At 61.4% G+C, this 20,727-nt stretch overlaps 1 protein-coding gene across 1 annotated transcript in view; it reads left to right on the top strand.

Moving 5' to 3' along the window:
• The window catches only part of LOC121028959 (SCO-spondin-like), a gene marked incomplete at its 5' end in the record, with an annotated part of 55,495 nt that overhangs the window by 15,079 nt on the left and 19,689 nt on the right, over positions 1 to 20,727 (top strand). Inside the window, 37 exons of the mRNA XM_040473052.1 lie at positions 50 to 286; positions 875 to 1,003; positions 1,105 to 1,196; positions 1,294 to 1,525; positions 1,663 to 1,815; positions 1,910 to 2,050; positions 2,153 to 2,335; positions 2,448 to 2,598; positions 3,222 to 3,375; positions 3,516 to 3,573; positions 4,379 to 4,483; positions 4,802 to 5,005; positions 5,227 to 5,336; positions 6,233 to 6,386; positions 6,467 to 6,620; positions 7,124 to 7,196; positions 7,915 to 7,972; positions 9,394 to 9,570; positions 9,869 to 10,012; positions 10,978 to 11,148; positions 11,233 to 11,397; positions 12,123 to 12,302; positions 12,421 to 12,543; positions 12,679 to 12,808; positions 12,913 to 13,038; positions 13,215 to 13,306; positions 14,181 to 14,354; positions 14,625 to 14,789; positions 15,416 to 15,668; positions 16,618 to 16,664; positions 16,838 to 17,008; positions 17,329 to 17,460; positions 17,689 to 17,834; positions 19,182 to 19,276; positions 20,015 to 20,067; positions 20,228 to 20,434; positions 20,556 to 20,726. Coding sequence (XP_040328986.1) covers positions 50 to 286; positions 875 to 1,003; positions 1,105 to 1,196; positions 1,294 to 1,525; positions 1,663 to 1,815; positions 1,910 to 2,050; positions 2,153 to 2,335; positions 2,448 to 2,598; positions 3,222 to 3,375; positions 3,516 to 3,573; positions 4,379 to 4,483; positions 4,802 to 5,005; positions 5,227 to 5,336; positions 6,233 to 6,386; positions 6,467 to 6,620; positions 7,124 to 7,196; positions 7,915 to 7,972; positions 9,394 to 9,570; positions 9,869 to 10,012; positions 10,978 to 11,148; positions 11,233 to 11,397; positions 12,123 to 12,302; positions 12,421 to 12,543; positions 12,679 to 12,808; positions 12,913 to 13,038; positions 13,215 to 13,306; positions 14,181 to 14,354; positions 14,625 to 14,789; positions 15,416 to 15,668; positions 16,618 to 16,664; positions 16,838 to 17,008; positions 17,329 to 17,460; positions 17,689 to 17,834; positions 19,182 to 19,276; positions 20,015 to 20,067; positions 20,228 to 20,434; positions 20,556 to 20,726 — 5,310 coding nt within the window. The remainder of the gene's footprint in view (positions 1 to 49; positions 287 to 874; positions 1,004 to 1,104; positions 1,197 to 1,293; positions 1,526 to 1,662; positions 1,816 to 1,909; positions 2,051 to 2,152; positions 2,336 to 2,447; positions 2,599 to 3,221; positions 3,376 to 3,515; positions 3,574 to 4,378; positions 4,484 to 4,801; positions 5,006 to 5,226; positions 5,337 to 6,232; positions 6,387 to 6,466; positions 6,621 to 7,123; positions 7,197 to 7,914; positions 7,973 to 9,393; positions 9,571 to 9,868; positions 10,013 to 10,977; positions 11,149 to 11,232; positions 11,398 to 12,122; positions 12,303 to 12,420; positions 12,544 to 12,678; positions 12,809 to 12,912; positions 13,039 to 13,214; positions 13,307 to 14,180; positions 14,355 to 14,624; positions 14,790 to 15,415; positions 15,669 to 16,617; positions 16,665 to 16,837; positions 17,009 to 17,328; positions 17,461 to 17,688; positions 17,835 to 19,181; positions 19,277 to 20,014; positions 20,068 to 20,227; positions 20,435 to 20,555; position 20,727) is intronic.

Raw genomic sequence — 20,727 nt, 5'->3', positions numbered from 1 at the left:
GCGGCGGAGGGGCCGGGCGGGCCGGGTCTAGCGCGGGTGCCCGCCGCAGCGCCCCCCTGCGGCCCCCTCGAGTTTCCGTGCGGCAGCGGCGAGTGCGCCCCGCGGGGCTGGCGCTGCGACCGCGAGGAGGACTGCGCAGACGGCAGCGACGAGCGCGGCTGCGGCTGGCCCTGCGCGCCGCACCAAGTGCCCTGCGCCCGCGACCCGCACTGCGTGTCCCCTGCGCAGCTGTGCGACGGCGTGCCGCACTGCCCCGACGGCTCGGACGAGAGCCCAGAGGCCTGTGGTGAGAGCCTGGGCCGCCTCGGGGGCCGTGTCTTCTCCCACCACGCCCCCCCCCCCCCCCCTGCGGTGGGCTGCAGGCTAGGGAGCGACTTGGGGCTGCGACCTCAGAGTGTCCTTTGATCTTTTCCCCCAAATTCTCTTTGAAGACTTTGCCCTCCCCCCCCCCCCCCCCCCCAGGGGAAAGAAGAAAGAGGCTTTTGTCTTTGCCCGCATTTGGGCCAGAAGGGATAAGAGGATGGGCAGTGGCTCAGCAGCGTGGGGAGTGGGCCTGTTTGGAGGGCTACCCCTCCAGCTCCACCCCACCAGACCTGGGAGTTCCCTTTGTGCCCCTGCATGTCAGCCCTTCCTGTCCTGGCCACCTCACCCTGGGAGGAGGGGGCAGCTGTCCACCGGCTCCAGTGCCTCCCCAGGTCCGTCTGCCCCTTCTGGACCCCTCCCAAGGTGTCTTTGAGCCAGGTGCAGGTTCCGTGTAGGCTCAGCCTTCTCCTTGCCCTCCCCTTCCGGTGCCCTTGGCTCCCCCTGCCAACCCCTCTGCAGAGAGAGGGTGGGAGGAGCAGGAGCCCAACAGGACACTCTCCGGGGCCCACAGGCTCCACCCAGCTGCCCCCCTGCGGTGGCCTCTTCTCCTGTGGTTTGGCTCCCCAGCTGTGCCTGAGCCCTGAGCAGCTCTGTGATGGGATCTCTGACTGTTCCCAGGGCGAGGATGAGCTGGGCTGCAGTATGGACAGGGTTCCCCTGATGAAGGCCAAGGCTGGTGGGGGCTGGGGTGGGAGGGGGGAGTTCTCCTCATCTTACTGTTTTCTCTTCTCTTCCTTTCAGAGGGGATGACAGCCCCAGGAGGCCCCAACGGGACAAGGGTTCCCTGCCCGGAATACTCCTGCCCTGATGGCCTGTGCATAGGTTTCCAGCTGGTGAGAGAGGGAAGGAGGGAGGGAGGAAGGGGGTGACACAGGCAGAGCCATTGTGCCACCTGACTTGAAAGGAACTTTGATCCTGTTCCCTCCCCAGGTGTGTGACGGTCAGCCTGACTGTGAATTGGCAGGGACAGCAGGGCCTTCCCCAGAAGAGCAGGGCTGTGGGGCCTGGAGCCCCTGGGACCCGTGGGGGCCATGCAGCAGGACGTGTGGGCCTGGGGTGCAGGCCCGGAGCCGCCGCTGCTCCCCACCTAGTCTCCCGGTGCTGCAGCACTGCCCAGGCCCTGAGCACCAGACTCAGGCCTGCTTCACGGCCGCCTGTCCCGGTGAGGGGCCTGGGGTACCCAGGAGGGCCAGGAGGCGGGCGGCGGCCCAGAGAGAGCAAGGGAGAGGAAGATCACGGGGCTCTCAGACTGGCCTCATGCCGCCCTCCTCCCACTTGTCCTGCCCCTTCTCCTCACAGTGGATGGTGAATGGACCTCTTGGTCTCCCTGGTCCCCGTGCTCCGAGCCATGCACGGGCACCATGACCCGGCAGCGGCAGTGTCACCCACCCCAGAATGGGGGCCGGACCTGCGCCACGCTGCCCGGGGGCTCTCACGCCACCCACCAGACCAGTGAGTGCGAGGAAGGAGGGCACGGCTGGGAGGTGGCTTGTTTCTGTGGGGGACCGACCCACCGTTCCGAACCGTGGTTCTGATTTTCTCTCAGGGCCCTGCCCTCGGGACAGCTGCCTCAATGCCACCTGCTCTGGGCAGCTGGTGTACTGGCCCTGTGCTCCCTGTCCTCTGACTTGCGATGAAGTCTCTGGTCGGGCTGTGTGCTCAGCTGACCAGCCCTGCAGCAGCCCAGGTAAGGGCGGGGGGCGGGGGGCGGCTCTGGGCCCAGGTTGTGGCCGGTGTGTCTGTGGAGCTGAGCGCTCTGCAGGGAAGCCTCACCCTGGGCCTTCTCTAGGCTGCTGGTGCCCTGCCGGACAGGTGCTGGGCAGTGAGGGGCAGTGTGTGTGGCCCCAGCAGTGCCCCTGCCTGGTGGATGGCACGCGCTACTGGCCTGGGCAGCGCATCAAAGCCAGCTGCCAGCTGTGCATCTGCCAGGATGGGCGTCCCCAACGCTGTCGGCCCGATCCAGATTGTGCTGGTGAGGCCCCACCCTTGACCCTTCCCGAGGGGTCCTTCTCCCCGCTCCCCCGCAGACTACCCAGCTGGGCACCCAGCCCTCCTCTGACCCCTGAGTCTTGGTTCTCCCGCAGTGAACTGTGGCTGGTCATCCTGGTCCCCCTGGGCTGAGTGCCTGGGCCCCTGCGGGAGCCAGAGCATCCAGTGGTCCTTCCGGAGCCCCAACAACCCCCGCCTCTCGGGCCAAGGTCGCCAGTGCCGGGGCATCCACCGCAAGGCCCGCAGGTACTTGCACCCACCCCAGAGACCCGCAGAGACCTTTACCCCTCACCTCCAGCGCCCAGGTAGGAAGCTGCTGGTGTGCCCTTTCTTGAGATACTTCCACAGGTACCACGGACTCCAAAGGAGGAACCTCTCCTACTCTGAGCCCTATTAGTCTAAACACCAGGATTCCCAGCGCCTCTTTGGGGGAATATCTGGCCTTCTTCTGCATCAGTTTTAGGCTCTCAAGGTCCAAAAGAGGGGTATAGGGAGCCCACAAGTCTAGGGGCAAATATGGGTCCTCTGGTTTGCACCCTGTGCCTCTGAAGGTCGCTGAAGGGAGGTACTGAGGGGGTGAGCCAGATCTGCCCACCACGCCCCCTCTGAAATGGGCTCCACTGGCTAGGGTCTTGGCACAGATTGCTTCCACACCCCTTTCTCGGGCCAGTTGCAGTTTCTGGGGTGCAGGGCTGGGAGTCAGGAGATAGGGAGACCAAGCAGCGCAGCTGGTCTAGGACTTTTCCCGGTTTTATCACTGAAAGTCCCAAGTCCTGGGAGACCGCTCACTCCGGGCACACCAGGACGGGCTGGTTGCCTAGGCGAGCCCACTCACCCGTCAAGTGGCCAAGTGGCGGCCCTTCTTCCAGGTGCCGGATGGAGCCGTGTGAGGGCTGTGAGCAGCGGGGCCGGGTCCGCGGCGTAGGGGAGCGCTGGCGAGAGGGCCCCTGTGGAGTCTGCCAGTGTCTGCACAACAGCACCGTGCGCTGCTCCCCCTACTGCCCACTGGGCGGCTGCCCCCAGGTGAGGGGGCATAGGGGCCTGGGGGCGGGCAGTGGGAGGGGCAGTGTGTAGAGGCCAGGGTTTCCAGCGGCCCAATAGGCTGGGTTGGAGGTTGGCAGGTGGCCAGCTCAGCGCATCCAGCCTGACTCTTATGTCCACAGGACTGGGTCCTGGTGGAGGGAATGGGAGACTCGTGTTGCCACTGTGCCCTCCCTGGTGGTGAGTGGGTCTGGGGAATGGCAGGGAGGAGGATGGTGAGGACTCAGAGGGAGCCCCAGGTGGCAGCACTGAGCGGGGCTGGGGGTGAGGGGGTGGGGGGATCCGTGGCTACCCCAGCCCCGGCTGGAGGGAGCCTGAGTCCTGGATACTGGGGAAGGAAGGGGCCCTCTGGGTGGAAGGGCTTGTCTCTGTCCTCCTGAGATCAGGTCTCTTCTGTCTCTTTTGGGCTAGAATTCTGCCTCCCCGTCGAGGGTGCTTTCTTTTCTCTGGTTCAGCTGGGTCAGATCTGGTTCCTGGCCTTTCTCCTAAGAGGAACCAAGACAAAGTTCAACTTTTTCAAGAGTATTTTTGCTTGGAAACTGAGTTAAAAACGAAACAGAAAAACACAAAGACTTGAAAGTGAATGTGTTTATGGGTCTAGATTCCTGCTCCTGAAAGTGCACCTACAGGCTGCTGAGGTTAGAGGAGGGCCAGCACTCACAGTTGTACAGATTGTTCACTGTGCAAGTTGGCAAGCGGGAGCTAGACTCCAGCCCACAGGGGTGCTTCCATCCAGAGATACCCTTTTCTAGTGCTCAGAAAGGTCTTCTATTTCTAAATATTCAGTGGAAGTGAAAACCCCCAGTTCATGCCAAGGGAAGGAGAACAGGCCTTTCCCAGCTGGGAGGTTGTTCTGGGGGCTCCTGGAAAGCCCTGAGGGAGAAAGTGCTGCAAGAGGTGGGGAGAGGCCTGGGTGTGGGGCTTGGGGCTAGTGTGAGCCTATCTGCAGGTCTCTCCCTCTTGAACCTTGAGTCTCCCCACACAGGTGAGAACCAGACGATCCTCGCCATGGCCACTCCTGCCCCTTCTCCAGCCCTCAGTCCCCATATCGGACCCCGTCTGGTCACCTACGTTCTGCCTCCACCTGGAGGTGAGGGCCACATGCGGTTGTAGGTCAGAGAGGAATTCCCGCCCAGGGTTTGCCCAGCCTAAGAGAGGAGGCAGGAACACTGCAATTTACCCCTGCCTTCCATGGGGAGGATGGTTATCCTAAGGATCTGGAAATCATCTTGGCTTAGGTTGCCTGTTGGACTCTGCCCTCTCTGGACCACCCTTCCAGCCCAGGTCAAGGTCAACCATGGGGCCGTTTGCATCCCTCAGCCCCCCTTGTGACTTCCTGACTATGTCCCTGGCAGGCACCCGCCACCCTCTTTCCTTGCACTCCAGCCCCTCTCTCTTCTGCACCCAGACCCCTGCTATTCTCCGCTGGGCCTGGTGGGACTCCCCAGGGAAAACCTGCAGCTGGAGCTCCCCACCCAGGCTGCCCTCTTGGGGGCTCCCACCAGGGGGCCTGGCTATCGGGGCGGGAGCACGATCCAGAACACTCGCAATCAGCGGCACACTCTGCCCCCCTACCTGCAGCTGGACCTGCTGCTGCCCAGGAACCTCACTGGTCAGTGCGGTGGGGGCGGGGCAGGAGGGAATGGCGGTGATGGGGGGCGGGGCTGGGGGACGGGGCGGGGCTGGGGGGATGGGGCGGTGATGGGGGGCAGGGCTGGGGGGACGGGGTGGTGATGGGGCCAGGCTTGGGGTGGGGGTGGAAGGGGGGGGGGGGGGGGGGGTTCACTTTTTTCCGCCCCGCCCCCCCCCCCCCCCGCCCGGCCCACCCCCTAGGCATCATAGTGCAGGAGACTGGGTCCTTGGCCTTGCTGCAGTTCAGCACTGATGGTCTACACTGGCACAACTATAGTGACATCTTGCCTGGCATCCTGCCCCCAGCCAAGGTACTGCCACTCGAGCCTCCTGGGCCAGTGACCCACATGCCTCTTTGCGAACCCCACCGTCTTTGTCCCCAAGGGCCTTCCAGTGTCCCCAAAGAACATTCTTCTATTGGAGGCTCGTTGAACACCTGTCATTAGCAGGGCGTCAGGAGCTATCCAAGTGGCTCTGGCGTGGGGCAGGTGTGCAAAGCTCTGTGGAGGGAGGGGAGTCAGGGGACATCAAGTTCACTGAGGATTTCAGAGGGCATGTCAAGAGCAGCTGGGACCCAGCCCTGCCCTGGAGGTTTACATCCTCCCCAGGGAGACAAGTCTCATGAAGCAGGAGGGATCAGTCCACACCATGTGTTCACTCTTAATTCTTTTTTTTAAGGTTTCCCTCCCCCCCATTTTTAATTTTACTTCTTATTTGAGAGAGAGAGAGCACATGCGTGTGTGCAGAGGGGTAGGAAGGGAGGGGCAGAGGGAGAGGGGGGGAGAGAGAGAGAGAGAGAGAGAGAGAGAGAGAGAGAGAGAGAATCTTAAGCAGGTTCCACACTTAGTGAGGAGCCTGATGAAAGGCTCAATCCCATGACCCTGGGATTGTGACCCTGAGTCAAAATCAAGAGTCTGCCGCTCAACCAGCTGAGCCATTCAGGTGCCCCTTCCCTCTTGATTCTTAGGGGGGCACTAGCCAGGCCCTGGGGACTCACCAGCAGGCACAACCTGGCCCCTGCCCTCAGGGCACCAGGACCAGAACCCACAGCCTTGAGGGACCCTGGTGATTAATGCCAGGAGAGCATGCTTTTCATGCCCTGACGGCTGGAGGACTGGGATTGGGCGGGGGCACTCAGCAGGGTCGGGTGGCAGTCTGGAGAAAAGGCAGGCTCGGGTCTGGTGAACAGTCACCCCTGTTCCTGCAGCTTTTCCTTAAGAACCTGGATGAAGTGGCCCCCACAGTGTGGATGTTTGGCCAGATGGTGCAGACTCAGCATGTCCGGGTGTGGCCCCGTGTCCCCCACAGTGACACCAACCACAGCACCTCCCCGTGGGTGGAGCTGCTGGGCTGTGAGCCAGGTACGGGCAGGGCTGGCAGTGGGATCGGCGGGAGTGGGAAGAGGGACAGACAGGAGCCCTCAGCCCTCCTCTCCCACCAGTGTCCCCGCTGGTGGTGCCCCTGTGCCCAGGGGCTGGGCACCGCTGTGCCAGTGGTGAGTGTGCCCCAAGGGGAGGCCCGTGCGATGGCGTGAAGGACTGTGAAGATGGCTCTGATGAAGAGGGCTGTGTGCCCCTGCCCACGGACACTGGCAGGTACGGGTGCCCAGCTCAGCCTTGGAGGGGTCAGCCACGGGAGAGATGTCCTGCACTATTTCCCTGGCCTTGCGTGCTGCGTCAGTGCAGCTGGGTGCCTTTGGAGGCCCCTTCCCACCCCGGGATTCTAGGATCCTCTGCCATTTTCCTAGAGTCTGGAGGTCACTGGTTCTCAAAATGTGGCCCCTGGACCAGCAGCAGCAGCGTCACCTGGCAATTGTTAGCAATGCAGATTATCAGGCCGGAGCTCAGCCGGGCTGAGCTGGACACTCGAGGGTGGGGCCCAGAAATCTGTTTTACAAGCCCTGCAGGGGGGTTAATACGTTGAAAACCACTGGGATAACATCTCCTTTGTCTAGTCTTAGTGGGCGTGCCCTTTTGGAGTGCCCCAGCCCTGCCCTGCCCTGCCCTGGGCCCACCTTGGGAGCGCTGACCCCCCTGCCCGGGTGGTGGCTCTGAAGCTGGGAGAACCCCTGGAGTCCCTTGGTTATTTTTCTTCCCAGAGTCTGGTCCACAGCCGGGACCCCAACTCTCTCCTCCACCCAGCCCGGACAGCTATCCCCCCAGCCCAGCAAGGTGAGTGGGGAGCTGTAGGCCCAGCAGGTGGGGTGCGGGGCATGGGGAGCCCTGGTCCCAGGGCCTCAGCAGCCACGTTCCCTCGCCCTGCAGTCTCCCTCTCTTCGCCCCTTCAGCCAGCGCTGCCTCCCCACGTGTCCCTGGTCTGCTCTCGCAGTCCACTTCAGCCCGTGAGCCTTCCGGGGGCCAGCCCGGTGCTGGACTGGGGGCTGGAGGTCAGAGGGGCAGAGAAGCACAGGGCAGGTGCCTGGCCTGGAGGAGTTTGGGAGACAGGAGAGGCCTTCACCCCCAGGTGGCAAAGTTATGCCCACAGGGCTGGCAACAGGGCATCAGACACTCAGAGGTGGGAAAAGCCTTACTTGTCCCCAGGGTCCCCAGAGGCTTCCTGGAAGAGGCTTGCAGGATGGGGCATCTGGGGCAGTGGGGTCTGCAATGTGGAGACGAAGGGTGGACACTCTCCCTCTGGAGAACAGCCTGGTCAGGGACCCAAGGGGAGAGCGACCATAGCGCTGAAGCCCATATGTGTGGATACTGGGGGGAAGACGGGGTTTGGGAGCTGGGGACGGGCCCCCAGCTGGGCCCTGTGCTGCAGGGACAGGGGAGGGACCATGGGACATAGGTGCGTCCCAAAGGCAATGAGAGCCAGGTCCCTAGTCTCAGGTGGAATTGCCCTCGGGGCCCTGGGCTGTATGGGCAGCTGACCCCTCTCCCTCTGCAGGGTCTGACAGATGCAGAACGCTGGCGTCCCTGGCGAGGGTCATCTGTACCCCCCACAGGTATGTACCCAAACCCCAGGCCCCATCCCCACCCCCCTACCCTGCCCACCCCCTCAGGGCGAGGGGCTATTACATCTCGGCATTCAGTCTTCTGACACCTGACATCCCTAAGTGGAGCAGGATTGCTTCTAGAAGGAATACTTGGTCATCGTGGAGGACACCTTGGCCAAATCCTGCCCCTGCCCGCCCTCCCGGACTCTAGGGTTGGATCCCCCAGACTGGTTCCCAGGGCTGAGCGTGTGCCCTGAAGTATGGTTGCCTTCTCCAGACCCCTGGCCAGGACGGGATCCCTGGGGCTGCGGGGTGCTGCCTGGCCCCGCCTGTGCCCCCTCTGTTCAACCATGGATGCAGCCACGTACCCCTTTCTGAAGGGTTTGCTGGCCGCGCATGTCTCTAAGTGGGCACGGGGAACATGGGGTCACCAAGTTAGCATGTTCCTAAACTGGACAAGGAAGGGGCTCCCTGAGGGTCATGTACCAGCCTCCCTGGTATATGGACAAGGACAAGGACAAGGAAGGGGCTCCCTGAGGGTCATGTACCAGCCTCCCTGGTATATGGACAAGGACGAGGACAAGGAAGGGGCTCCCTGAGGGTCATGTACCAGCCTCCCTGGTATATGGACAAGGACGAGGACAAGGAAGGGGCTCCCTGAGGGTCATGTACCAGCCTCCCTGTGGCTGCCTGACCTTTCACCTGCACGTTAGCCTGAGGAGAGCTGTCTTCAGAGCAAGGCCGGAAATGGGCGGGGCTGTCAGCTGGCTGTGGCTTGGCTCTGACCTCCTCTTTTGGGAGATGTTGGCTTGCCTCACCACCTCCCTGGGCTCTGTTTTTCCATCTGTAAGACTAAGAGGTCTAAGTTCGACCCCTTCCCGTGAGTTCCAGCGAAAGTCATCCAGGAGCCCGGCTGGCCCGTCCTTCTGTGTTTTTTGTGAAAAGCAGACGAAGCAACTTGTACCATCGCTTGAGTCCGCAAGATGCAGGCTATGTGATGAATTGTAACGTCACGCTGAGTCTGGTTCTCGAAAACTGGCTGTGTTATAACGTTAATCCTTTGTTGGGCAATGAGAATCTCGAACCCCCTTTTCGCTGTAGCTGCCAGGAGGTCATCGGGTGCAGACTTGAATGTCTCATTGTGCTGTCGGTTCCTCTTGGAAGCTGCCGTGTGTGGCTTCTTGAGAGTAGGGTACAAATCTCTGCTTGACACTAAGCGCTTTTGTGCTTTCATTTAAAACCCTCTTGTGCTCCTTGGACTACCAAGTTCCACCTCATTTGTGGTCTGAAGTCCCTCAGAAGGTGTGGTGTGGTCTGTGCTCAACCCTGTACCACCCAAAGCCTGGATACCCCTTTGGAGAACCCATTTCTGCTTCATCTCACGGAAGGGGAGCTGGAGGGCCTCACCTCTCTCCTTCCTGCACCCACAGGGAAGGGGCCAGTGACTCAGGTCCCAGACTCCGAGGCTCCTCGCTTGAGTCCTAGGGAATCTGTGCAGACCATGACCACCCCCCCCACCTCCCAGCCTGAGGCCAAGGCCCTGAGACCAGGAACGACAGCCATGACAGAGCTCCCCCTGCACCCCATGAGTCCAGTGGCCCCTGCTGGTAAGATTCTGCTGTCTTCTGCCTGCTAAACCTATGCATCTGAACAACTCCCTGTCGGAGAAACAGGCCCCTGGAGATTAGCCGCTTTGCCCAAGATCCCACAGCGCAAGGTCAGAGTTTTGGTAGGATCAGGCCTAGGACCAAGTCTCCTGATACAGTTCACTGTTTTTCCATTATCCCAAGAGAGGCGGGAAGAGGGGGCACACAAACCAGATGTCAGGAGGAGGGAGACTGGGGGCTGAGGGAGGGGGGACGTGGTGGGCAGGGTCCAGTCAGCTGGCTGTGATGGTGCCCACAGGCCAGAGTGTCGCCCCGCCGCCCTTCCCACCTGTGCAGTGTAGCCCAGGCCAGGTGCCCTGTGAGGTGCTGGGCTGTGTGGAGCGGGAGCAGCTGTGTGATGGGAGGGAGGACTGTCTGGACGGCTCCGATGAGAGGCGCTGTGGTGAGTAGGGGACCCTGCAGGGCTCCCCGGAGGGTTTGAAGTCATGTGGGTAGCAGTGACCAGAGGGCTTTAGGTTTGGAGAAGTCTCTGCCCCCTATTCCTGGCTCATATGGGAAGGAACTCTGAGGGGCTAGGGGTAGCAGAGAGTGAAAGGAGCCTGAGTGGGTAAAAACAGCTAGGAATGTGTGTGTCTTTGGGGATGGTGATGAGGGCAAATGCAGTAGGTCTTAGGTCATGGCTTGTTTCGTAAACCCTGTCTGATTTTTGAGGAGACTCATCTAACCATCCATCCATCCATCCATCCATCCATCCATCCATCCATATATGCATACATCCACCCACCCATCCATCTACCTACCCACCCATCCATCCGTTCATCCATCCGCTTATCCATCCATCTATCCATCCACCCACCCATCCATCTACCTACCCACCCACCCATCTATCCACCCACCCATATATCCATCTATCCATCCATCCACCCACCTATCCATCCATCTATCCATCCATCCACCCACCTATCTATCCATATATCCATCCATCCATCCATCCATCCATCCATCCATCCATCCATCCCTCCACCATCCATCCATCCAAAGTAGATCACTGTGCTCAAAGCCTACTCTCTCAATCAGGAAAGGGCCACCCCAGGGAGTATGCATTCAGGAAGAGGTTACCCCAGGGAAGGAACTGTTGTTCTAGACAGCTTGATGTCTTTCTAGACCCCCCAGGAGCCATTAACAAGCAGAGAGGCTGGGTGAGAGCCTGTGCAGACCAGAGCCCATGATCTCCCCCTCACATGTAGACAGAAGGCTGCACTGAGTGTGGGAAGCTTCAGGAGGAAGGAAAGGCAGGATCTCTGGTTGACAAGTGTGTTCTGCTTTTGGCCCGAGGTTGAAGGGGCTCGGTGTATCACCCAGTCAGGAATCACTTATGTGGCTCCCTTCCCCTCACCTTGCTGGCAGCGAGCGCCGCGCCCTTCCCGGTGCCCACCACGGCCCTGCCTGGGCTGCCGGCCTCGAAAGCCCTCTGCTCCCCGAGCCAGCTGAGCTGCAATAGTGGGGAGTGCCTGCCGGCCGAGCGACGCTGTGACCTGCGGCCTGACTGCCAGGACGGCTCTGACGAGGACGGCTGTGGTACGGACCTGGCCAGGGGACACCTCTGAGGGCCCCGCTCCTGCACGAGCCCCCTCTGAGTCCTGCGCACCCATCCCCTTGCAGTGGACTGTGGGCTGGCGCCCTGGTCTGGCTGGAGCAGCTGCAGCCGCAGCTGTGGGCTGGGCCTCGCCTTCCAGCGCCGGGACCTGCTGCGGCCTCCCCTGCCTGGGGGCACCTGCCCGTCTGACAGGCTCCGCAGCCAGCCCTGCTTCGTGCAGGCCTGCCCAGGTGACTGGCACCCAGGCCTCCTCAGGACCCCGCCCCCCCTGCCCCCGGAAGGGACACCTGGGGTGGATTCCTATCCGAGACCCACCTGGGGGAGTGCCCTTGCGCTCTTGGGGACCCCGGTGTCTGGGCTCCTCTCCACGACTCTAGGGGGACAGCCCCTTCTGAAGTCACAGCCTCATACCTCCAAAGGGCTTAGGAGGAAGGCTGCCCCTGGCCTTGCCCTTTCCCTGCCTGAGTGGCCCTGGATGGGTTCCTACCCTCCTCTAGTGTGGGGACCGGATCGGTAAAGCTGTTTCCACTTCAGAGTGAGGGTGTTCCCAGGCTGCGCCCAAGGCCTCCTAGCCCTTGTGTTCTGTAGGTGCGAGGGAGTAGTCCCGACCTTGCCTCTGCTCCAGAGAGGGGTTTCCCACACCTGGTCTCCTAACCTGGTTTTTTCTGCTGCCACCAGGAGGAGCCCCGCTCCAGTCTCCCCACTGCCCCAGCCCTCTTCTAGGGACCAGAGCCTTCATCCTGGGAGGCACCTAGAGATCTTTGCTCAAGTCCCTCCACCAAGGGGAGGTTTCCTGGGACAGGAGAAGAGCCTGTTGAGTCCCGTGGTGCTGCCCTAGGCCACCTAGCTGGCCACCACGCAGGCGCCTTCTCTACCCTGCCACCTTGCTTTCTCCAGCGCGGTCTGAGTCTCCTTGGGCTCACCTGGTCCGCCTCTATCCTTTTTCCCCCCACAGTGGCTGGGGTGTGGGCTGTGTGGGAGGCCTGGGGGCCCTGCAGCGTCTCCTGTGGGGGTGGCCACCGAAGTCGGAGGAGGAGCTGCGTGGATCCTCCGCCCAAGAATGGTGGTGCTCCCTGCCCTGGGGCCTCCCAAGAGCGGGCACCCTGTGGCTTGCAGCCCTGCACTGGTGACACAGGTAAGGGAGCAGGGCTGGGCAGGGGCATCCAGGGATGGAGCCCTGTGGGGGTGGGGCTCTTACGGAAGGTCACCGGGCCTCCTGCTACCCGCCCCACCTAGTGTCCCTCTCCCACCAGACTGTGGGCTGGGCCGTGTTCACATCAGTGCTGAGCTGTGCCAGAAGGGGCCGGTGCCACCATGTCCGCCGTCCTGCTTGGATCCTGAGGCCAACAGAACCTGCAGTGGACGCTGTCTGGAAGGTGAGGCACACCCAGCAGTCAGGGTGCGGCAGACAGAGCCCTCGGGAGGAGGATACTCACCAGCCTTCGGTCTCCAGCCTCCCCGCCCCACTGCCCCCCTGCGTGGGGCTGAGTGCCCTCCTGCCTCCACCCCAGGATGCCGCTGCCCCCCTGGGCTTCTCCTCCATGATGGCCGCTGCCTGCCCCTCTCTGAGTGCCCTTGCCTGGTGGGCGAAGAGGTGAAGCAGCCGGGGGTGCCCTTCCTCCTGGACAACTGTAGCCGCTGGTGAGGATGTCTGCTGTGGCAGGGAGTGCCTGGGTCAGGGGACCAGCCCCTCTCCACACCCCCCTTCCCAGTCCTGACCTCCTCGGCCTCTCCCTCCCCTGCAGCGTGTGCGAGAAAGGGGCCCTGGTGTGCGAGCCCGGGGGCTGCCCTGTGTCCTGTGGCTGGTCAGCTTGGTCCTCCTGGGGTCCCTGTGACCGCTCCTGTGGCTCTGGAGTGCGAACTCGGTTCAGGTGTGCAGGACGGAGCCATTGTGGCGGGGGTAGGGGGCAGGGAGAGGAATATGGGAGAAGGAAGGGAAGGGGTGCTGGAGGGTGGAGAAGGTGACGGTTGGAGAACAGGTGACCGGGAAGACAGGAATGAGGGCAGGCAGAGGAGAGCGGGTGCCCAGGCCACCTATCCCCCCCAGGTCCCCTTCCAACCCTCCGGCTGCTTCTGGGGGTGCCCCGTGTGAAGGCAACAGGCAGGAGCTGCAGGCCTGCCACGTGGAATGTGGGACAGGTAGGTCAGGAGCCCGGATGGGAGCCTGCTACTCAACCCCCAACCCTCATGCCTGCCTTCCTCCTCCCAATTCCCACCCTGGGGACAGGGCATGACCGATTGGGCTGCCGGCCACCTACATGGGGTCAGTGCGGCCTTCTGGTCCAGGAGGCAGCCCCAGAAGGAGCCTTGATGCATGGGGCTTTGTCGGGGACAAGACAGAGGGTGAGGCCCAGGCGGCACCCCCCCCCCCACATGCCCAGCCCAGGCTGGTCTTGGGGGGATGGGGTGTTCTGAGAGCAGGGGTGAAGCTGGTCCTGCTGGCCGAGTGAGTGAGGGTGGGGCAGGCAATCAGGAGCACACAGATGCCAGATGAGGGAGCCCAGGCTGTTTCCCTCTTTCGTGGCCCAGGGTGTCCTCAGGCAGAGCAGGTGACGGCAGAGGTCTCTGCAGGCAGATGGGACAGAGGCGAGAATAGGAGTTGGGGGTGCGAGCATGGGTCTGTGGGGTCTGGGCCAGGCTCTCATAGCAGAGGAGGGGAGGAAGAGGAAGGAATGGCTGCTGGTGCACCGGCAGGTGTCTTTGGCGACTGGGGTTTCTAGCATGGAAGCGAAATGAAGGATAGGCGTTTAGAAGACTCTAGATGAGTTGATCTGGGGGAAAATGTGAGGGTGGGTGGTGGACATGAGGTGCCAGCCGAGCTCACGGGTAGAGTGTGGCCTGAGCTGGAGCTTGGCTGAGCAGGAGCTGTGCTTCGAGAGAGAGGCCTGGGCCTGGGGTGGGGGGGGTGTCCTACCTTCCACTTTCGAGGGGCAGAGGCTTCTCAGACCTGACCCGGTCTCCCTCCCAGTCTGCCAGGAACCCTGTGCAGAAGGCCTGTCCTTTTCTCCTCCAGAGACGCTGGGCTGGACGCTCTGGGAGCCCTGGTCTTCCTGCTCCAGGAGCTGCCTTACCCTTGGAGGAGGCCCTGGGTGGCGCAGTCGTTCCCGGCTCTGCCCCAGCCCCGGTGACACCTCCTGCCCAGGAGAGGCCACCCAGGAGGAGCCCTGCAGCCCCTCTGTGTGCCCAGGTGTGCCCCCTCTGTCCCCGGAGTGGCCTGGGCACTAGGGTGGGATGAGGAACAAGGGAGAAGAATGACCCCTTGGGCACCTGGGGCAGGGAGGCTAGAGCAAACCTATTGTCCCGAAGAATCTCCTCCACCCCCAGCCTGTGATTCACAGGGTGGGCCGGGCCTGAAGGGACCTTTGGGACAGTCCTGGAGGTGTGGCCCTCCTGCACCCCGTCCCCTACCCGCACCTTTGCCAGCGTCCGTGATGACAAACTTGGCTCTTCCTGACAGCGCAAAGCATCTGGGGTCTGTGGGCTCCCTGGTCCACCTGCTCAGCCCCCTGTGATGGGGGCATCCAGATTCGTGGGCGCAGCTGCTCCGGCTCCACCCCTGGGGACCCCGAGTGCCAGGGACCTCACAGCCAGACCAGGGACTGCAACACGCAGCCCTGCACAGGTGCCAACCTCCCCCTAACCCTTGCCGTTCTCTACCCAGCCACGTCCAGCCAGCCCCCCGGGGATTTTGACCTCTCTCCACCCCACCTTCTCACATCACTGACCTCTGGCTCCAGGTCAGGCCATACCCTGAGCTAAGAGACTCCCAGATTTCCTGTGTCTCCCTCCTCTGGCTCCCATACCCTGAGGACCGGGCACTGGTCCCCAGTCTTTGCTCCTCCCTGCCCAAGGCCTCCTTCTCAGGCATGTGGCCGAGGAGGTCAGACTGGCCTCTGGGCAGAACCACTCACTGCAGGAATTTTGAGAAGCAGGGCCAGCCCTTCTTTAGAAGCCCTTGGCCCCATTCTCCTTGTCCTTTCTCCTTTGTCCCACTCCTGGCCCAGGTGGCTTCTGTCTTCCTGCTCTACTTCCAAGGATATTTGTATTAAAGTCAGGCAAAGCTATGAATCTTTACTGGCAACCTTTCAGACACTGGAGCAAGCCTGCAAGGGAGGGGGAGTGGGAGGGGTTTCCCGTGGCTCCTCAGTCCTGCTCCCCGACCACCGGCATGTAGCTTCCCCTTGGCCCCTCCATCCCCTGGCCCTTTCCTCCTGCCCATGCTGAGACCCTCTCTGTCTGCCCGTCCAGCCCAGTGCCCAGGGGACATGGTGTTCCGTTCGGCGGAGCAGTGCCACCAGGACGGGGGCCCCTGCCCTCAGCTGTGCCTGGCTCAGGACCCTGGGGTGGAGTGTACCAGCTTCTGTGCCCCCGGCTGCGCCTGCCCCCCTGGCCTCTTCCTGCACAATGCCAGCTGCTTGCCCCGCAGTCGGTGCCCCTGCCAGCTGCACGGGCAGCTCTATGCACCGGGAGCAGTGGCTCGGCTGGACTCCTGCAATAACTGGTAAGCTGCCAGCCCCGGGGGGGGGGGGGGGGCGGGAGGCGACGTGGGGGGAGGTGATTTGTGAAGGAAGCAGGGGCTGGAGAGGGTCTTCTACCCTCCCTTCAGTCACCCCTGTTTCTCTTTCCTGGATGTTGAGATCTACTGGGTTTCTGCTCAAACACCTTGAAGCCCCCAACACTCCAAGCTGACACTAGGCCCTGCTGGCAGGGGACACGCGACCCCGCCCCACCCCCGCCCCACCCCCGCCCCTCCCCCGCCCCACCCTGCCTTGTGCTTCTCTCATTTTTCTTTCCTTTTCTTACATTTCATTTCATTTTCTCTGTTCTTGTTCCTCTTCCCTTTTCTTCCCTGTCCCCTGTCCATCCCCCCACCCCCCCCCCCCACAGTCCCCTTCATGCTTCCTCTCCCCCACCTCTTTCTCTTTTGCTTTTTCCTTCTTCGATGCTTTTTCTGGGACTTCCACGTATTGGACGGGGGGCAACTTGAACACGTTTGTTGGAGAAAAGCAAAAGGAGAGAAAAGCACACTGTTCTTTCCAAGAGGCTCACACTGGGGTGTACTCTTTCGAAATGGCTCCTACCTGGCCCCGTAGAGCTGCTCAAAGTCCTTTCCAAACTGTGTGATAAATACAGATGGAAAGGAAAGCACGTAAAGGTGACTCCTGGATAAAAGTGTGGGACAAAGGACAGCACAGTGCCTGGGGCATCAGGGAGCCCACGGAGGGTGGAGCTAGGCGGGAGGGCCTGGGTGAGAATCCTCAGTCACCTCATGAAGTTCAAGGGGGCCACGGGGCTTTACTTTCTAGACCCTTCTGCGGGGTTTCACTTCTGTACCTTGGACTTCTGTGCCCAGCCTCTGTGGTGTGCCGGCCGTGTCCCCCTGGGGGCAGGTACATAGAGCTCCAAGGGGCGGGGCCTGATGGTGGCCATGATGGGTCCTCTCTCTGCAGCACCTGTATCTCCGGTGAGATGGTGTGCACCTCAGAGCCCTGCCCAGGTACCCCGATGCCCAGGAATCAGCAGTGGTGGGTCCTCAGGGACCACAGGGGATGCTGGCCTCTTTAGATCAACTCCTGGGGATGTCGATGGTGCCCCAGGGAAGTTGGGGACCAGGGATGACCTGACCTGGCTTCACACCCACTGTGCCCATCTCCGTACCCACCCTGGCAGTGGCCTGTGGTTGGAGCCCCTGGACCCCCTGGAGTCTCTGCAGCCACAGCTGCAACGTGGGCATTCGGCGGCGCTTCCGGGCGGGCACCGCACCCCCAGCTGCCTTTGGGGGTGCTGCGTGCCAGGGCCCCAATATGGAGGCCGAATTCTGCAGCCTGCGGCCATGTCGGGGTGAGAGCTGGGACTGAGGTCCTCAGAATCCCCCAGAGAAGAGCCAGGAAACACTCCACTCACTCCCCCCTCCAGACCCCAAGAGCGGTACAAGGGCCTAGCGTAAAAGATGCCAGGAGGATGTCCCCAGAGAGCCCCGAGAGTCATTCCCTAAGAGGGGTCCTCCGTGGAGGCCAGCCCTGCTCCAGGCCAGGGAGGAGTGAGGTCTCCTGGGATGGGTTGTGATCCTGTAGGTTCGAGAAAGAAGGGGTCTGGGTGGAGGAGAGGGCTGTGGTGGGTATGGGAGGTAGGGCCCGCAGTGACCTGGGCTGCCACTCCAGGTCCTCGTGGGGAGTGGGGCCCCTGGTCTCCGTGCTCCGTGCCCTGCGGCGGTGGCTACCGGAACCGCACCCGAGGCAGTGGCCCGCACAGCCTTGTGGACTTCTCCACCTGTGGTCTGCAGCCCTGTGCAGGTGAGGGCTGTCCCCACCTCCTCCACTGCTCCCATACCCCCAGTAGTCATCCCCCCCCAACCCAGCGCCCTGTCAACCCCTCCCAGTCACCCCAGGAACCCTTCTCCCTGAGCTGCCATGCAGCCTGTGACCTCCCTGGCCACATCTAGAGCCGATGCCTCTCCTGGGTTAGGAGCCCGGGAAAGAGTTTACTGTGCCTGGGCTGGTTATCAATTTCTGTGACCCCAGGGCCGGTGCCTGGCGTGTGTCCCGGGGGCCAGCGGTGGCTGGACTGTGCCCAGGGCCCTGCCTCGTGTGCAGAGCTCAGTGTCCTGCAAGGGGCTGACCAGACCTGCCACCCTGGCTGTTACTGTCCACCTGGGACGTTCCTGCTGGTGAGTGTCTTCCCTGACCTGACCTCCCAGTGACCTGGGCAGGGGAGAACCAAGGGTATGGGGCTTGAGAGTTGAGGAAAAAGCACTGAACTCAGGGGTCATGGCTCAGCTCTGCCAGCAGCCAGCAGGTGACCCTGGGTGAGACACGGTCATGCTTCCCTGGACCTCTCTTTTCCCATTTGTGAAATGGTGATAGGTCTACAAGATCTTTGTGATTCATGCCTCCTTGAGTGCTCTGTTGTCTTATGTTATCATTAGTCATTTATTGAGCACCTGTTGCATGCTTAGTCTTGCGATGGGGGCTCCACCATGGGGAGAAAGTAAAGTCCGCCCTCATGAAGCCTCTGGTCTGGGGAAACCAGACCCAGAGCGCCTAGAATGGAGGTAGAACCATCCTTACACAGGAAGTGAGCTTTGCATACTGTGGAGCTCAAAATGCAGATTGGCGGGGACTGGGTCAGTGACAGCAGGCTTCCTGGAGGAGGTGATCCTGATTTGACTGTCAGAGATTGCAGGGGGTGGAGAGCTGGAGGCGGCACTGCTGTTGGAAGGCAGGGAAGTGAGGTGGGCGCAGTGGAATTTGGACAGAAGCTTGTGGGGTGGTGGGGAGGGTTTACAGGGATAAATTTCCGGAATGTGGGGTGTGGCTAAGGGGCCAGAGTCCAGTGGGGTCTGAGTTCAAATCAGACTCTTCTTCTAGCAGCCCTGTGACCTTAGGATGCGTGCTCCCGTGCCTCCGTTTCTTCATTTGTCAAGTTGGGGTAATAATGTGTCCGTTCATCAGGGTCTCTGAAATGGTGAAAGGGCCTCCCAGGGCCTGGCCCACACCTCACTACATTTGACTTTGAATCGTGTACTGATGGGTGGCAGTTTTGTTTTTTTTTGTTTTTGTTTTTGTTTTTAATTTGAAGCATTAGCAACTTTTGTCCAAACTTCCTGTATGCATAATTTCCAAACTTCCTGTATGCATGATTTCATCGGTTTTAATTTTTTTGATGAAAACATAGAGTTGTTTTTTTTTTTTTTTTTTAAAACATCGTTGCTATACGGATCACGTGTTTCGTATTTTGTTGGCTGATTTCATGGGCATTTGACAGTTCGGTCTCATGTCCTGCAATTGGAGATGGTCTTTTTCCTCCCAGAGATTGGGGGGGGGTCCATGCCCCTCCCCCACGGCTTCTGTAACTGCTGGTGCGGGTTTTCCACAGGGTGGTGACAGAGGTGTTTGTGGAAGGAGGCTGGGTGGCGTTGGAGGGTGGGAGCCTGAGGGGTGCTGGGTTCTGACTGCGGGGAGCGGGTTGGGCCAGACCCACCTGGAATCCAGAAAATGATGGTTTTTGATTCCAGAACAACGTGTGTGTGCCCTCCCAGGACTGCCCCTGTGCCCATGGGGGGCGCCTTTATCCCCCGGGCAGCGTGGTGCTTCGTCCGTGTGAGAACTGGTAAGACCCCCACCCCACCCGATGGTCCCGTGACCCGGGGGCACCCTGCTGTCCCTCCTCAGTGCTGGGGATGATGGCCTCCAGTGGGCCATCCCCCTGGGCCCACAGGCACAGCCGGTCAGCAATCTGGGGCCTGTGTCCACACCATCCCCACCAACCTTTCTCTTCCCACCCGTCTCTGTCTGCTGAGGCTGCAACAACCACACAGCAGACCTGGGGCTTGTCTTCTGACAGTTCAGGAGACTAGAAATCTAAGAGCAAGGAGTCAGCAGGGTGGTTCCTCCTGAGGGCCGGGAGGGAGAATCCATTCCAGAACCTTCTCTTCTGTGGTGGCTGGCGAGCCTTGGCGGCCCTTGGCTTGTAGCTGTCTTCCTGCAACCCGCTCAGGTCGTGATCTCATGGTTCATGGGTTCAAGCCCCGTGCTGGGCTCTGTGCTGACAGCTGGGAGCCTGGAGCCTGCTTTGGATTCCGTGTCTCCCTCTCTCTCTGCCCCTCCCCTGCTCGTGCTCTGTCTCTCAAAAATAAATGAACATAAATAAATAAACAAACAAATAAATAAAGACACCAGTCATATTGGACCGTAGTGCCCTCACTGTGACTTGCTCATCTCTATAAAGACGTTGTTTCCAAATCAGGTCACATTCTGAATACTGGGCGTTAGGGCTTCAACATGTGAATTTGGGGGAATACACTTCAGCCTGTGACAGCGCCTCCGAACTTCTGCTGTTTTCTTCCAGCTCCTGTGTTTCTGGGCTCATCACCAACTGCACCTCCTGGCCCTGTGAGGAGGGTGAGGAAGGGGCCTTGCACCTGACTGTGCCCCCTGCTTGCTCCCCACCAGGGGCAGAGTTGGGGGAAGGGAGAAGGGGTGCTCTGCCCAGGCCAGTGCCTCCAGCCTGTGCTCACTTCATCCTCTCTCTCTCTCGGCCTTTCCCTCGTCTGTACCCCAGGTCAGCCCGTGTGGTCCCCCTGGACCCCGTGGAGCGAGTGCTCGGCCTCCTGTGGCCCTGCCCGACGCCACCGGCACCGTTTCTGCACCAGGCCCCCCACCGCGGAACCATCCATCCTGGGGCTGCTGTCCCCACTGACCTTGCCTACGCCTCTTTGCCCAGGCTCCGATGCTGAGGAAGAGCACTGCCTCCTGGCAGCATGTGACCGTGAGTCCTGCGGTGCCCAGGATGGTGCCCTCCATGCCCCGCGGATACCTGCTGCCTTGCGCCAGCTGGCCCCCAGCCCTGGCCGGCCCCTCCCCCAGCTGCTCTTTTGCTGTCATCCCAGGAGCTGGGGGCTGGGGTCCTTGGGGGCCCTGGTCCAGCTGTAGCCGGAGCTGTGGGGGGGGCCTGCGGAGCCGGATGCGAGCCTGTGACCAGCCCCCACCCCAGGGCCTGGGGGATTACTGCGAGGGGCCTCGGGCCCAGGGAGAGGCCTGCCAGGCCCTGCCATGCCCAGG

This window comes from Herpailurus yagouaroundi, unplaced genomic scaffold (genome assembly GCF_014898765.1).
Source record: "Herpailurus yagouaroundi ecotype Mexico unplaced genomic scaffold, PumYag 100, whole genome shotgun sequence".
NCBI classification, from domain to species: Eukaryota; Metazoa; Chordata; class Mammalia; order Carnivora; family Felidae; genus Herpailurus; species Herpailurus yagouaroundi.
This window is presented reverse-complemented; position numbering and strand designations above follow the sequence as displayed.